The sequence below is a fragment of the Phocoena sinus genome, chromosome 12 (genome assembly GCF_008692025.1).
Source record: "Phocoena sinus isolate mPhoSin1 chromosome 12, mPhoSin1.pri, whole genome shotgun sequence".
NCBI lineage: Eukaryota > Metazoa > Chordata > Mammalia > Artiodactyla > Phocoenidae > Phocoena > Phocoena sinus.
The window spans coordinates 43,302,873-43,320,343 of record NC_045774.1 but is presented as its reverse complement, the minus strand read 5'-3'; the positions used below and the strand labels follow the sequence as shown (position 1 = coordinate 43,320,343).

The window sequence follows — 17,471 nt, the reverse complement described above, 5'->3', positions numbered from 1 at the left end:
AAGAAATTCACAGGAGTTAGTGGTTATTGAAGTATAGCCAAAGGTAATATTGTGAACTTTATAAATTTATTTCATGTGGAAAATTAAATCAACTCAGAGATTAAATCAAATCATATCAAATAAATAGTTTATTACCTATATTTCTAAATCTACTATACTTACCAAAGGTCAATAGGATTGTAACAACCAGAAATATTCCAATTATAGTAGTAAGTATAAAGCTTGTTTCTGGTATCCAAAAACCATCTAATAAAATAAATGAGAAAAAGAAATTAATTCAAAGAGTAAAACTAGATTGTCTCAGTGATATGCCAGAGTTAGCTCCTATTGGATTTTTGCAAGCCACTTGTTAAACCATCGGTAGCTTGAAATCAATCATGGTGAGAGTATTTACACCATGAGAAATCAAAATCAAGGTTTTCTTCTTATTTTTTTTTTCTTTCCCAATGATCTGATTTACCAATACATCATTGGGATATACCCACCCCGTCTTCTACTTTAAAATGGCTGAGGAAACATGTATAATCTTTTTAGCGAATTTGGGACAAAGAAGTCTCAGTCTTCACACACTATATGGTTGGGAGTATTATTTCTTCTATAACATGTTCATGTACATTTAATTCCATGAGTACTGAACTGAGGAATATAAACATGATAACACGGTGCCTGTTCTTAGATAGTTTCATTGAGCAGAGGAGACAAACATGTGGACCAGAGCTGGCAAACTATGGCATGCAGGCCACATCTGGCCACAGCAGCCTGATTTTGTACTATTCATGAACTAAGAATAATTTTTACATTTTAAAAATATTATTTGAAGGAGTTCCCTGGTGGCACAGCGGTTAAGAATCCACCTGCCAATGCAGGGGACACGGGTTCGAGCCCTGTTTCAGGAAGATCCCACATGCCGCGGAGCCAGTAAGCCCGCGAGCCACAACTGCTGAAGCCCGTGCACCTAGATCCCATGCTCCACAACAAGAGAAGCCACCACAATGAGAAGCCCGAGCACCACAACAAAGAGTAGCTCCCCACTCACCACAACTAGAGAAAGCCTGTGCACAGCAACGAAGACCCAACACAGCCAAAAATAAATTAATTAATTTTAAATATATATATATATATATATTATTTGGAAAAAAAAAAGAAGATGCTACAGAGATCATTGAATGCAGCCCGGAAAGCCTAAAATATTTACTATTTGGTTCTTTGCAGAAAAGGTTTACTGAGCTCTTCTCCAGATAACTAACTATAATGCAAATAAGAATGATATCAGTTTTGTATAGAATAATGGGCTGTGTGTGTATAAAATGCAATAGCTCATTTTGCCTAAGGAGCAGCAGCTAAGCATCACAATGGGTTCATTTAAAGTTAGGCCTTCAGGCTCCCTGACTTCAGACTATACTACAAAGCTACAGTAATCAAGACAGTATGGTACTGGAACAAAAACAGAAATATAGATCAATGGAACAGGATAGAAAGCCCAGAGATAAACCCATGCACATATGGTCACCTTATCTTTGATAAAGGAGGCAAGAATATACAGTGGAGAAAAGACAGCCTCTTCAATAAGTGGTGCTGGGAAAACTGGGCAGCTACATGTCAAAGAATGAAATTAGAACACTCCCTAACACAATACACAAAAATAAACTCAAAGTGGATTAAAGATCTAAATGTAAGGCCAGACACCATCAAATCTTAGAGGAAAACATAGGCAGAACACTCTATGACATAAATCACAGCAAGATCCTTTTTGACCCATGTCCTAGAGGAATGGAAATAAAAACAAAAATAAACAAATGGGACCTAATGAAACTTAAAAGCTTTTGCACAGCAAAGGAAACCATAAACAAGACGAAAAGACAACCCTCAGAATGCGAGAAAATATTTGCAAATGAAGCAACTGACAAAGGATTAATCTCCAAAACATACCAGCAACTCATGCAGCTCAATATCAAAAAAAACAAACAACCCAATCCAAAAATGGGCAGAAGACCTAAATAGACATTTCTCCAAAGAAGATATACAGATTGCCAACAAACACATGAAAGAATGCTCAACATCATTAATCATTAGAGAAATGCAAATCAAAACTACAATGAGATATCATCTCCCACCAGTCAGAATGGCCATCATCAAAAAAATCTAGAAACAATAAACGCTGGAGAGGGTGTGGAGAAAAGGGAACCCTCTTGCACTGTTGGTGGGAATGTAAATTGATACAGCCACTATGGAGAACAGTATGGAGGTTCCTTAAAAAACTACAAATAGAACTACCATACGACCCAGCAATCCCACTACTGGGCATATACCCTGAGAAAACCATAATTCAAAAAGAGTCATGTACCAAAATGTTCATTGCAGCTCTATTTACAATAGCCAGGACATGGAAGCAACCTAAGTGTCTGTCGACAGATGAATGGATAAAGAAGATGTGGCACATATATACAATGGAATATTACTCAGCCATAAAAAGGAATGAAACTGAGTTATTTGTAGTGAGGTGGATGGACCTAGAGACTGTCATACAGAGTGAAGTAAGTCAGAAAGAGAAAAACAAATACTGTATGCTAACACATATATATGGAACCTAAAAAAGAAAAAAAAAGGTCATGAAGAACCTAGGGGCAAGACGGGAATAAAGATGCAGACCTACTAGAGAATGGACTTGAGTATTCGGGGAGGGGGAAGGGTAAGCTGTGACAAAGTGAGACAGTGGCATGGACATATATATACTACCAAACGTAAAATAGGTAGCTAATGGGAAGCAGCCGCATAGCACAGGGAGATCAGTTCGGTGCTTTGTGACCACCTAGAGGGGTGGGATAGGAAGGGTGGGAGGGAGTGAGATGCAAGAGGGAAGAGATTTGGGGACATATCTATATGTATAACTGATTCACTTTGTTATAAAGCAGAAAGTAACACACCGTTGTAAAGCAATTATACTCCAATAAAGATGTTAATAAAAAAATATTTTTTAAATAATAATAAAATAAAGTTAGGCCTTGAAGGATGAGAAGAATTTCAGTTGACAGAAAGTGAGAGAAAGGAAATCCCAGCTAAGGACAAGTGGTAGGTGGTACAAGCCTGCATTCTAGGCTCAGGGAAACAAAGGCTGAGGACCCAGTGTCATGAAAGTTTTTTACCAGTCTGACATGGCTACAGCATAAGGATAAATATCAGGAAAGATGAACCCCAATCGGAGGGCAAGTCACGAAAGGCCTTAAATGCCACAGAAAGGTTTGTACTTGATTCTGAAGGCAGTGGATGGAGAGCCATTTCAAGCATTTCAGAGAGCAGTGAAGTGATCCAGATTGTGCTTCAGCTGGATTAACTGTCAGCAGTAGGATTAAGCCAAGAGCACAGGCTAGAAATGGTAGCTTAAATTAGGAAAGTCAAAGTAGGAATAGGGAGAAACGAACTCATTAGACAGAAATCAAGATAATAAAATCAACAGAACTTGGTGGCCGAATAGAGGGAAAAATCCTACATGGTACTGAGATTTCTAGCCTATGTGATTAGAAAGGTAATGTGTTATGAACAAAAATAGGCTACCCAGTGGAAGATATAGATATCGGGAAGTAGAGTTTCAGGCCTGTTGTGTAGCAGACGAGAGTACTAGGAACAGAATAATAAAGCTGGATAAAAACCAGACTGGACAACCTTGGAAATCCCATCTAGGAACATGGACTTGATGTGGTGGGCACTAATGATTAGCTGATTGTTACTGAGGAGAAAAAGGACATGCCGATCTTGATGTTTTAGGAAGATCACATCAGATGAAATGAATAGTTCAATAGTTTCAATGATAGATTTGTGAAGTTATACATTCACCCAATTTACTGCTAATGCTAAGAATTCACTTATCTTTACCTCTGAACCTTTGTGTAGTAAGTTAGTATATAGACAGACATGATAACATACCTCCAACGAATATAATATCCTCACTGATTCCACTATATTCACCAAAACCCAGATTATTTACAGCTACTACTCTGAACTGAAATGTTCCTTTCAGGTTTTTGGGCTTCCATGTGCAAATACTACTGCATGAGCCATTAAATGCCATCTTCCACATTAAATTCTGGTTCTGTGAATTCTCTGAAGTGCCCTTACTGCAAAAGAAAGAGCAAAGTTATAAATATAGGAAATATACAAGAGAATATATGTGTTATTTCTAGGTGCTCATATATCATTTAATGACAGAACTCCAAAGCGTCTCCTGTTGCACACTTTGCCCTTGATTTCATTCCTCTCACATGGTTTGGCTACAGAACATAGCAGAGTCTTATAAAGTCATCCCAACAGTGCCTGGAGCCAACCAACTCAGCCCATCTGGAAAATTACGAATAATCAGTGGCCAAGAGAAAGCTGAAGATCCTCTTCTTACTACTAGGGTGTGCAAACTTTCCTCAGAATTCCAAACACACAAGACAATTATTTCATACTTTTTAACTGGGAATTTTTTATTTTTCTTAATTTTTGGTGTCTTATGCTATCTGTCATTTACTGATACCATATCTGGATAAAATACAGAACATAAAATTGAAAAGGAAAATAAAATAGTTCAGCTACCAAAGTTATCATTGTATCTGAGATTCCAAGGTTCACTGCTTCCATTTGTATCGGCCTACACTACCTCAATGTCAATCCTCATTATTCTTCATAACGAAACATGGGAAGAGAACAAGAGCTGGGTTCGAAAGACATAACTGAAATTACTTTTAACAGAACCACAGACTGAAGGCAAGTTCAAGGCCTTCCAATTATGTCTTTTCTGACAACTAACTTTTCAAATCTGAAACTTCTCAGACCACAGCCGTTTTAGGACTTAGTACCAACCCACAGTAACCTTGAGGATAAGTAATGGAAGCCAGTTCTGCTCCCACTAACTGAGTGGTTGTCCTGAAAGAGCACCAAGGACAGCAAGGGCTGAGCCTCTGAGGGACAGGGAATGAGCAAGGGCAGCAAGGATGGTCACAACTGTGACCAGGAGCTAAGTGACCTCAGGACCATCCTAAGTAAAGCTGCAGGACACAGTGATTTTGTACATTGTGTGAAGTCTCACGTTGAGCATTGGCAATTTCATTGTTCAACCCAAACAACGCTGATCCAAGAGAAAGAGACCCTTAAAAATGTATAAAGGGCCTCTTCACGGATATTGGCCACTGAGGAAGAGAAGGAAGAATGCTTCCTTTGTTGAGCACCTTCTATTTACAACACACCGTACTGGGGCTTTTCATATATTGTTTCATTTCATTGAATCTTCTCAACAACCTAAAGAGGTAGATATCATCATCCCATTTTACAGATGAGAAAACTTAAGTTTAAGAAAGCAATAAAGCAAGGATTTAAACATGGTCTGTGTACTGGGTTGAATAATTCCCCCCAAAATTCATGCCACCCAGACCTTGTGAATGTGACCTTGTTTGGAAATGGGGTCTTTTCAGATGTAATTAAGTCAAGATGAGATCATACTGGATGAGGGTGGGCCCTAAATCCAATGACCAGTGCCCTCTTAGGAAAGAGAAATTTGGACACAGACACATACAAGGAGAACATCATGTGATGACAGAGCCAGAGACTGTTGTGATCCGTCTACAGACCAAGGAATGCCAAGGATTGCCAGGCATCACCAGAAGCTAAGAAGAGGCAAGGAAGGATGCTTCCCTAGAACGCAGTCCTGCCAGCACCTTGATTTCAGACTTCTAGTCTCCAGAACTGCTAGAGAATAAATACCTGTTGTTTTAAGCCACCCAGTTGGTCGTACTTTGTTCCAGCTTCCCTGGAAAACTCATACAGTCGGCTCAGCTCCCAAGTGCATGCACCTTGCACTACAACCACCACTGCACCATCAGCAAGTACACACGAGTATCCTGACTGAAGAAGATATTCTGAGATACTGTGAGGTACTCTGAGACAGATAATACATTCTATTATACCATAGTCCCTCTCCTGAGAGCAGAGACTTGGGGGCAAGGAAACGCAGAGTATTTATGGAGCCATGCACTTAAGGTGTTACTGAGGGGAATACACTACAGGGGTCCTAGTAAGACCGTGGTGTGGCCTGGTTGGTGAACATAAATGCAGTCACAGACCACCAGGATGGTTCTGCAGGTCAGAATGTATTTCAGTCTGCATGAAAAAAAAAAAAAAGTGACAGAAATTTCAAGAAAGTTTCAGTTAGAAATATGGCCAACATAATTCTCTAGCATGAGCAGGAAATTTTTTTAAGTCTATGGGAATGCCAGAGCAAGATGAAGCAAAAATAGATCTAAAGCTCAAGTTGCCAGGACTATAATTATGGAAGTGACTTTTGTCCTTGGAGCATCTTAAAAGATGGCTTCGGAGTCCCGTGAGGGGAGTGTCTGTGGAATTTGGAATTCTCCCCTCAAGTTGGCACAAAATCAGCCCATCTGAGCCAGTTATGATTCACAGAGCTCCCCATACTGGCCAGATCTGAGGTTGCATATGTTCATCAGGTTTTCATCAAAGGCACATTTTCAGTCCCTGGGAACACACTACAAACTGTAATCTTGACAACAGAGAGAGAATCCTGGGCTGCCTATACACTGCAGGCCATTTCGGATGTTGACCTGATTTTACATTCTGAAAAATACCTAACTCATTGTCAATTCTCACTAGACCTTATTCATCTTCCTAAAACAAATTAACCTCAGAAATTTACATGCATACCATCATCTAACATCAAACGTCAGCTCAGAATAGGTACTAAGTAAATATTAGTTACATGCTCAAAAGACTGAATTGTTTCCATCGACAAGCAGTTGCAGATTTCTGAGAAGAATGACTACCTGCCTTGTAATTGAGTGTCAAGGCTGACCACTAGGAATTGTGCAAAGAACCCAATGATGCATGCGAGGCCCTTAAACTAAAGATCCTTTGTGTTTATTTATGAATACGTGTTCATAAATAGTGTTACTTTTGATCTAATAATACCTTACAATTAACTGCTTAGGTCTGTAGTTTACAAAGCACTTTTGCAAACGGACATACCTGATCTCAAGGATATAGTACATAAGTCTGCCTCCATTATCATCAGCTTTTTCCCACTGTATTGAATTTTTACTCCCTTCTAATAATTTTGGAATGCCTGGTTTACTTGGGACTCCAGCTTTGGAAACAAAAGAAAATCTGATTTGTATGTTAGAAGTATAAAATATTCTGCAAAACATCTTTCTATAGACTGTATGTACTCAGAGGAAAGCCAGCTATATTAAAGAAATATTCAGAAAATTATTCAAAAATTTTATTCAAGAAATATTCAGAAATTCTCATATGATTGCATATTTTTAAATGTGTAACTGAGGTTTTTATTAGTGACAGGTTAGATGGATTAGTGACAGGAGTAACAATAGATCTTAGCCTGACACGAAATAAGTGATGCAAATGAAAAGAATTATTGTAAGTTTGGGAGCACTTTCCCTTGATTCCTATAGGGATCAACTTGGAGTTATAGTATACCTTTTAGAACACTAGTTAATTTAATATACTTGTTAAATACTTTTTATTTTGGGCATCTGGTTATAGTAGTCAGTAGTAAATATTTGAACACTCAGTGACACTGTTTTCATTTAGTTCTTACTGCAAAATATCATAGCTAGACAGGAAATCAGAATACTGAAATAATTTTGCCCACTTCAGGATCCTGCAAGACCAGATGAGTATTATCTCATTACTGCCAGTAAGGACTCCTACCTCTTTTCAGTTTCTTCAGTCAGGCTCTAGAGATAGTAATTTACTCTTTTAAGAAAAATCTCAACCTCTAGGATTAGTGAAGTAAGCGATGAGAAAGGAATTGAGAAACGTCTAAAGTTTTCTAAGTGCGGAATATGTTAATACTCACCTTTAGTCTTAAAGCTTTCTGGAAGTGAGGTGCTATTTTCTCCTGTCCTGTACACCACCACTACTCGGACATTATAGGAAGCATAAGGCTGTAGACCTGTGATGTTACAAACATAAGCAGGACCTTGGCTGCACGAAGCTTTAACATGGTAAAACTCATTGTGCTTCCACTAGAAAAAGAAGTCTCAATTAACATTTTGTTTCTTTAAGAAAAACATTTTAAACATAGAAATTCAAAAGCTTGTGGCAATTAAAAATTAAAGTTTACTTTCTATTAAAAAATAAGAGCTCCTTTATGAGTGTTTGATCCCAAATATTATCCTTACCACCAATAGCAATTTTATTTTTTATGACAAGCTATAAGTGACTTGAATGGTGGTCTTTAAGATAAGTCCAAGGTGGGAAGTGCACCCCTGAGTATATATCATCAGGGAAGATTCAAAGCTTGACTTCTTGTTATCCCTAATCAAAGGTATTTTTATTAAATCAGGATGACTGAGAACACAAATTTACACCTGAGGGGAAATGATGGATCAAAACAGTGATACTTTCAATTCCACGGATTTGCTAATTTCAAAGTAATAATATTTTTACATATTTTGATTCTTTGAAGAAGTCCACAGTGACTTATAAATTAAAACATTTAGTTTTTCCTCCCCAAACCCTCTTCAGACATCTAACCAACATTCCTTATATTTATACATAGGAAGCCTAGTTCCCTAAAAGAAGGATATTTTTGCCCACCATCACTCAGTCACTAAGTAGCAAGGTTACAAGTTAAATACAGGAAATGTTACTTTCATTTCACTGGGTCTCTAATTATAGCTATCTTGAACTTCTTTCTCTGAAACACTGCTTTTAAAAAATCTGTATGTTTGGACCCTTAATATCTTGTTTGAAAATGATGATTTTTTTCAATGTACAAATAGGAAAAGACAGAGGCATTCTGTCAAGGGTTCTTCTTGTCTTTTCCTCAGTAGAGTTTCCTAAGGTCAGTTTCCATAAATAAACCTGACTTTACATCTCCTTTTTCATTTAGCACTCACAAGGTCATGCCATTTCATTGGATGGGCACTTTATATTAGTTTTCTGTTCAGTTAGAAATGATTCTCTGTAGCACCTTCAGGAAGTAGACCACCTGGTTCCAGAAAGAAAGAGGAACAGAAGGAATGAAAAAAAAAAACAAAAACCAGAAATGCTGATGTCAGAGACATTGCCTGTTAAACTCATAAATGTCTCAATCCCACTGAGACATATAGCCTAATGAAACAGATGCACTGGGTCCTTAATATTTATGCTGAACTTTCTGAGAGAGACAGAGCGAGAGAAATGCTGAGCCCTGGCTCAAAAATTTTAGCCCTTTTTGGTCCTGCCTCCTTAATGCTCTGTCATAGAAGCCTTCAGTGAATAGTCTAGATGGCCCAACATTCCACACCAACCAGAAATTATCAGAGCTCCTTGGAATGTCAGGGAGATGTTTGACCAGGGGCTTTGCTGGAAAACTGTGGAGTATTGACCTCACCACAGGATTGAATGTTCTGGGCAGACCATCAGCTTGGAGAGGTACCATGGGCTACCCCAGTAAATCACAAGGGAGTTGGGATTTTCCATTCATCAGAGGCCAACAGGTGCGGGGGGGGGGGAAGGCTACCACAGAGGATTTCCAAATTCCTGGGCAAGGGTGTGAGGGAAATGGTGCAGACTATGGTGCAAACTCAGTGTCTCAGTTTCAGAGACTGAAACTTCAGAAATGTTTGGTTCTGGTAGGGATTCCCCTGGACAGCTGAGAAAAAGACAATTGTAATGAATTTCCATGAAAAATATTTACCAAAGCAAAATTATTTGTTTCTCCTCAATCTTAAATTGAATATGTTCTTCTGCTACACATTGTTGTGAGAAAGAATCTATGAAATTTAAGACCAAGATAAAAATTTAGTCTTGTGCTCTAATTCCCTCATTTTTCCATGTACAGAAAAGATGAAGACTGGAAGTTTATCCTTTTCTCCTTTCCTTTCTGAAAAAAAAAATTTCATTAAAATATTTACTCACCCTCATCACTCACCCCTCAGAGTTTCAGTGTGGAGTTACAGGACCATTGCTAGCTGTCCTCTCATTGTGAGTTAGATTCAACTTGCTCAAAAGAAATAGAACTTTCTGACTAGATGTAACACAGCCTTCTACTGTGCTCATCAGTTAGTACTTGTTGGTGGTCACGCATGTAGAAATTACTATCTTACATGTTCAGCTTCATGATTTCTTAAGTGGTCTATCTGGAACCTGGGCTGAGCAAGTGTAGCGGAAGTTTTGAAAGAAAAAGCATCACATGAAAGTCATGAGGACTGAGCCAGGTGGCCCCTGTCTGCTGCCCCTCTCCCAAACTTTGCGAAGCTGGGTGGGTGACGATGGCTCATGTTCCTTCTGTGTATGAACCAAGGAGAACCTCTGTAAGGATGAGTCAGCCCTGAGGGTCCTCCCCTGCACGGTTGTGATATCTGACTCATCAGGGTGCCTTACTGGGTCTCTGGCTTCTCATCAGTAAAACGAGAGGCTGGAGTCATCACCTCTAAGGTCCTTCCTCAGTTCACGTCTTTGATCTGGGAAATGAGCTTTACATCCCTCCCCTTGACCTCAAACTGAACCACATTAAGCTCACCTAAATAGATGTCCCCAAAGAGATGATCCTTCAATTTCTCCAATTTAAAACTGAATTTTTATGAAATGACCATTTTTTAAATAGGCAACAAATCATCATAAACATGCTCAGTGGAAAAGATCTGATTGAACTATGGTCTTTGGTCTTACCAGCTTAATATTCACTGCTGTTTTATATTTTTCCTAGTTTTTATCTAAAAGTACAAGATTATAAAAAATATTTTACATAGAAAAATTTTAAACCTCTGGGGAGCAACTCCATTTTTTTTGTTTGTTTCTTTTTGTTTTGTTTTGTTTTTTTGCGGTACGTGGGCCTCTCACTGTCGTGGCCTCTCCCGTTGCGGAGCACAGGCTCTGGACGCGCAGGCTCAGCAGCCATGGCTCATGGGCCCAGCCGCTCTGCGGCATGTGGGATCTTCCCAGACCGGGACACAAACCCGTGTCCCCTGCATCGGCAGGCAGACTCTCAACCACTGTGCCACCAGGGAAGCCCACAACTCCATTTTTAAAGAAAAGTGAGGTCATGACTATACTGATTTGTTTTTAAGTTCCCACTAAACAAAACACTCCTAACCAATCTTTACAAATGCGGACACACAAATATATAATAATGAAAAATGAAACATCACAGTTATAAAAACTTAATCATCTATTAAGTACATCAGTATAAAAATTAATGTAGACTTTCCCTAGCAGTGAATTAATTAGATTAACTGATGCTTAAATTCAGTGGGCATTTTTACATTGGTTAAAGCGTGAAGATTTTTGGATGAGGAGCCATTTAAACTAGTTTACATGCCAAGATCCAACTAGTTTAGTATAAACTAGTTTTATATTTTACTTCTCTCCTGTTGCTATTCAGCCCTGAAATGGCTGAAAGAACATTTCTAAACAAGGTTTTAGATTTATGTTTGTTCATTTCTTTCCATTTTTTTTCATAGAAAACAGCAAATTGCTATGGACTTTAAACTGAAGAGCCATGCTGGTAACATCTAAAGTAAGTAAAACATTATGAAACCAGGAAACCATAATTTATACCCTTTTATGTGAAGCCTTTTAAGAGCAAATGAATCTCACTGGGAATTTTTTCCGTCAGAAATTAGTCTAGATAGTTTACCACTTCTATCTGGCAAACCTGAATCAATGAATCTTGTCAAATATATTGCTCATTTATACAACTGGATGCCCTAGAGATATCTTTTAAAAGGCCTTTTGATTTATTCTATAGCATAAAACAAAGATTTGCATTAAAAGTGTACAGTGAGGGCTTCCCTGGTGGCGCAGTGGTTAGGAATCTGCCTGCCAATGCAGGGGACACGGGTTCGAGCCCTGGTTTGCGAAGATCCCACATGCCGCGGAGCAACTAAGCCTGTGTGCCACAGATACTGAGCCTGCACTCTAGAACCTGTGAGCCACAACGACTGAGCCCTCGCACCACAACTGCGGAAGCCCACGTGCCCTAGAGCCCACGCTCCGCAACTAGAGAAGCCACCACAATGAGAAACCTGCACACCGCAACGAAGAGTAGCCCCCACTCGCCGCAACTAGAGAGAGCCCACGTGCAGCAATGAAGACCCAAAGCAGCCAAAAAAATAAATAAATAAATAAATTAAAAAAAATGTACAGTGAGATGTACCTTTTGGAGTTCAAACCAAAATCTGATAAGGTGAACATTAGATGGAGCCTTCCAATCTAATTGCAAACTAGTGTTCCCTGGAACCAAGGCACGAGGTTTCTCTGGCGTGTCAAACGTTTTCACAGTGACAGGATGACTCTCCGTGCACCACATTTCCTTGGCGTGGCAGGCCAGAACCTTTTTGTAGAAAAGAACAATTGCTTAACTTTTCTAGAAACTTGCACTTGAGAATAGCAATAAAAGTACCCAATATACTCGCCGTACTTTTAACACATAGAGTTTTCCACCAGACAGTCTAGTAACAAGGAGAGAGAGCCTCCCATTTGGATATTCACTTTGCCTTAGTGGAGTCTCAGGAATGGGAGCCAGTTGAGAGATTGCCACCTGATAGCGGACTGCCTCTTTCGGTCCATTTGGCTTGTGAGATTCTCTCCAGGATATAACGAGGCTGGTGTCTGACTGCACGGTTGTGTTAATGAGCCAAACCGCCTCTGGTACTGAAATAAATAGCAGTGCACAATAAGGCATGTTGCAACAGCACTGAAAGATGGAAAGAAGTAATAGGGTCTTGATTGAGGAATAGGCATATCATGTGAGCAGAATGAATGACAGATGTTCCAAAGGAAAGCCAGCCTCCTACATAATGGTAAGTTAACAGGCTGCCTGAAAGGCTCTCGCTTATTTTTGCCTAATGACTAAATCATTCTCTGGCTGCCGCTCAAGGATATGGCCAATGATGAATAATCCAATTCGGGTGAGTTTTGTGAATGGCATCAGAGATGTGTGAAAGAAATGGCCTCCCCTCGTAATAATCGCCACCTCTTACAACACCTTTTCAGATTCTAAATCCACATTCTTTAAGGCAATGATGTTATATTACTTTACAACTCAGCAGCCTTGGTAAAATTCGCATAGAGAAAAGGCTTGGCTTTCCTAGGTTTCACCACATGTACAGAGACCTGTAAATACATGGGAAGAGAGTGACACTGTGAGGTGAGACCAAAGAATGTGTTTCCAGACACATAGAATTGATGACGATGTTTTGCCATGTAGTTGCTTTTCATTTTGATGGGATATTTTCCATCATCTTCTGGTGTTCGAGTAAGGATCATGTCAACAGAATATTCTCCTAGAAATACATTTTTCTTATTAAGCTTAAAAAAACTCACACAATAAAGATAGCTTAGCATCCAGATAAAAACCAAGTATAGGGCTTCCCTGGTGGCTCACTGGTTAAGAATCCGCCTGCCAATGCAGGGGGCACAGGTTTGAGCCCTGGCCCGGGAAGATCCCACATGCTGCAGAGCAACTAAGCCCATGCACCACAACTACTGAGCCTGCGCTCTAAAGCCTGTGGGCCACAACTACTGAGACTGCATGCTACAACTAATGAAGCCCACGCACCCTGAGCTCATGCTCTGCAACAAGAGAAGCCAGCGCAATGAGAAACCTATGCACCACAGCGAAGAGTAGCCCCCGCTCGCCGCAACTAGAGAAAGCCCACGCGCAGCAACGAAGACCCAATGCAGCCAAAAATAAATAAATAAAATAAATAAATTTATTTTTTAAAAAAACCCAAAAAACAAATATAGGCACACACAAGCGCATATATCACAAAATTCCACTCTAGAAAATCCCACACCACACCCGTAACTCACCTCCACTTTTAGTTTTTCCCCAAATCTCTTTTCCCAGAGGTAATTGTTCCAAAGGATCTGAATAATAATTCCTTACAGCTGTCCGTATCATATATGTTGAAAATGGTTGTAAACCTTCAATAAGGGCTATACTCTGCTGAAATTCCTGTAATTAATTTTAAAAAATCAGTGTCTTATTTTTTGTACAAACGGGGAGAAATTATTTAATCAAAGAGAAAAAAACTAAAAGACTCAAATATTTTTAATTCATCTTTAAATCTTGGATCATGAGTGACAATCTTCACTGTCCTAGTCTGCCCAGAATGTCTCCAAGAATAAATGCCAAATGATTGGCAGCCTCAGTCAGTTGTGACATAATCATTTCACTTAGGAAGCTGAATTCCCAGAGCACACTATCTCATTAGCGTTGCATTAGAAATTCAGCAGGAAGGTATTGTAAGGATGTGACACATCAGTGAATACAATAAAAGAATAAGCTACATTATCTAATCATTCTCAGAAATAAACTTTAAGAAACTAAAAAGGCTTTCCTTACACTAATGGTTCTCAATTTTGGTTACACTTTGGAAACATCTGGGAAGTTTTAAGAAAATACTGATACCTGGGTCCCACCCGGGTCCCACCCCTAAAGATTCTGATTGCATTGGTCTGAGGTGAAGCATGGGCTCAGAAATTTTAAAAGCTTCAATGTGCTGTCAAGTTTGAGAACCACTCACTGCCTTTGGCCCATATTAATCATTATGAAGACAATAAGAGATAAGCTCTAATAAGAGAAATGACAGAAACCCAATCTTGGTCAGCCAAATGATCCAATCTGTCTCTGAAACGACTCCTGTTAGAAATGTGTAAAGAAAGGTTAAAATAGACAAAATTTTAAAATAAATAAATAAATTTATTTATTTTTATTTATTTATTTATTTTTTTGCGGTACGCAGGCCTCTCACTGCTGTGGCCTCTCCCGTTGCGGAGCACAGGCTCTGGACGCACAGGCTCAGCGGCCATGGCTCATGGGCCCAGCCGCTCTGTGGCATGTGGGATCTTCCCGGACCGAGTCACGAACCCGCGTCCCCTGCATCGGCAGGCGGACTCTCAACCACTGCGCCACCAGGGAAGCCCAAAAATAAATACATTTTTAAAAAATAGGCAAAATAAAGGAAGTTACAAGAATCAGAAAGAAAGTGTATAGTGCTTAACCTCCAATAGATGATGGTCAATTTCACCTTTTGACTTGATTATAAAATAAGCACAAAGAAAAATACTGGATACATACAATTCCATCTCAAAGACAACTGGAACACCCAGGCCAATGATGGAATAAATTGTTTCCATTCATTCATTCAAGAAATATCTAGTAATGCCTATACAATGCCAAGTAGTATGCTTGGTGCTAGGAATACAATGATGAATAAAAACGTAGTCTCTGCATAACAACACATTTCACAACGTATGGAAAATAAACAAAAATATAATGTACAATTTTTATATTAGCTACATGCTATGGAGGAAAGGTATACAGAAATGTTCTTTCTGTCCAGTTCATTTCTTACCCCTCAATCTGCTGGAATGGCCACAAAAACAAGTCTCTGTCACTTTCTGGGGATAATTAGATAATTAGGGAGGGAAACAAACCCAGCTCTTTTAGGACACTCAGGAAACAGTCACTATAAGGCAATCTACCGACTGATTAGGGTTAATATAGTTCCTTGAAGCTTAACTTAACTCGTAGACAAGAGACTAGATAGAACACAGTATGTTTTTGTTTTTTTTACATCTTTATTGGAGTATAATTGCTTTACAATGGTGTGTTAGTTTCTGCTTTATAACAAAGTGAATCAGTTATATGTATACATATGTTCCCATAACTCTTCCCTCTTGCGTCTCCCTCCCTCCTACCCTCCCTATCCCACCCCTCCAGGCGGTCACAAAGCACGGAGCTGATCTCCCTGTGCTATGCAGCTGCTTCCCACTAGCTATCTACCTTACGTTTGTTAGTATATATATGTCCATGCCTCTCTCTCGTCTCGTCACAGCTTACCCTTCCCCCTCCCCATATCCTCAAGTCCATTCTCTAGTAGGTCTGTGTCTTTATTCCTGTCTTACCCCTAGGTTCTTCATGACATTTTTTTTCTTAAATTCCATATATATGTGTTAGCATACGGTATTTGTCTTTCTCTTTCTGACTTACTTCACTCTGTATGACAGACTCTAGGTCTATCCACCTCATTACAAATAGCTCAGTCATCTGTAAAAGTTAGCATCACAGTGTGTTTCAGAACATAATATAGAAAATACTATGGCTGAGGATTTTATATCAAAAAAAGGCATCTTGTGAAAAGACAAAGACAACGGGCTCCAACCTTACCAGCATTCTATCTTTCAATTCAGAGCTGTTCTTCCTGTCATTTACTTCTTTGTAATAAAGCAGGTATGTGGGAGTGGGACTGGTGATGCCATCCCACATGTGGTTTGTCTGGACAGGTGGTAATCTGATTGTGAGGCTGATATTAGTGGTGTTAAGTATAGTTGGCTCTGCAATATCTGAAGCTAGAGACAGAAATGCTCTATCTAAAATAATAATAAAAAGATTAAATATATACACATGTACGTACAAGAGAAACAGCAGATTTATCTAACATCAAGGATAATATCATATCTTATTTTTATTTAACTGACAAGGTATGGTACATTGGAGTGTTGGAAATGTTTTTCAGGACAGGAAGACACGTTTTTTTCATACGTTTTGAACATGTTAAACGCCTGGGGAAGAGTGCAAAATAACTGGTAATTGCTTACAATTTCCAGCAGATGGAGCTAAACTACCCTTAATTACGTACCTAGACAGTGAATAGCAAAATAAGTTGACCCTTTTTTATTTTGAAGAAAGTAATGAGAGCATTATATCAATCATATTTTTCAATGAATTCCTATTATGAAAACTGATGTTATCTTTAGGACTTTTATTTCTAGGGATATGCGTGTGTGTTCAAACTCAAACAGATATTGCATGGATTTTTAAAATATCTTAAATGAATTATTTCACCAAAATATGCACTCAGTTTATTTATAAGTTCTCCCATGTTTTCATATTGTATAACTTACGTATTTTATAACTGAATACATTTAAGCAAAGAGGGTTTGTTTTACTCATTTCTCTCCCTCTCTGAGAGGGAATTATACTGAATTTAGAATGACATTGTGACTTTAATGGCAGAGAGAGCTTGTGAAAAAACTCAGAGACCACTTTAGGTTTGAATGTCACCCATGAGGCTATGTAGTGCTGTTTTTGTTTTTGGTTGGTTGGTTTTTATATTTCAAACATTTATTTTATTATGACTCTCAGCAAAAAATACATAGTCAGTTCTGCCATAATGTGATACATGCATTCCTAAAAGTCATTGCATTATACAAAACCCAGAGAATGTGTGGAGAAAATAGAGTGAAGGGCACAACACTAAAAAACTTCATGAGTGACACATTAAACAAACAAGAGAGAAACTTAATAAAAATGGTAGCACAAATGTACACGTTAAATGGTTGGCATATCTAATCCTATAATACATAGGCATTTTACCTTGAAAAAGACCTGAAATTTTATGCAAAGCTTTTTGACACCACTGGGAGGTCTAAAATATCATCAGGGGAGAAAAAAGACAAAAAGAAGG

General features: G+C 38.8%; 1 protein-coding gene across 1 annotated transcript in view; it reads right to left on the bottom strand.

The window, feature by feature from the left end:
* Nucleotides 1-17,471, bottom strand: part of ROS1 (ROS proto-oncogene 1, receptor tyrosine kinase) — a 113,392-nt gene that overhangs the window by 32,656 nt on the left and 63,265 nt on the right. Inside the window, 8 exon segments of the mRNA XM_032650615.1 lie at nucleotides 163-246; nucleotides 3,922-4,112; nucleotides 7,015-7,132; nucleotides 7,865-8,033; nucleotides 12,152-12,328; nucleotides 12,416-12,648; nucleotides 13,810-13,954; nucleotides 16,172-16,374. Of these exon segments, the coding sequence (XP_032506506.1) occupies nucleotides 163-246; nucleotides 3,922-4,112; nucleotides 7,015-7,132; nucleotides 7,865-8,033; nucleotides 12,152-12,328; nucleotides 12,416-12,648; nucleotides 13,810-13,954; nucleotides 16,172-16,374 (1,320 nt within the window).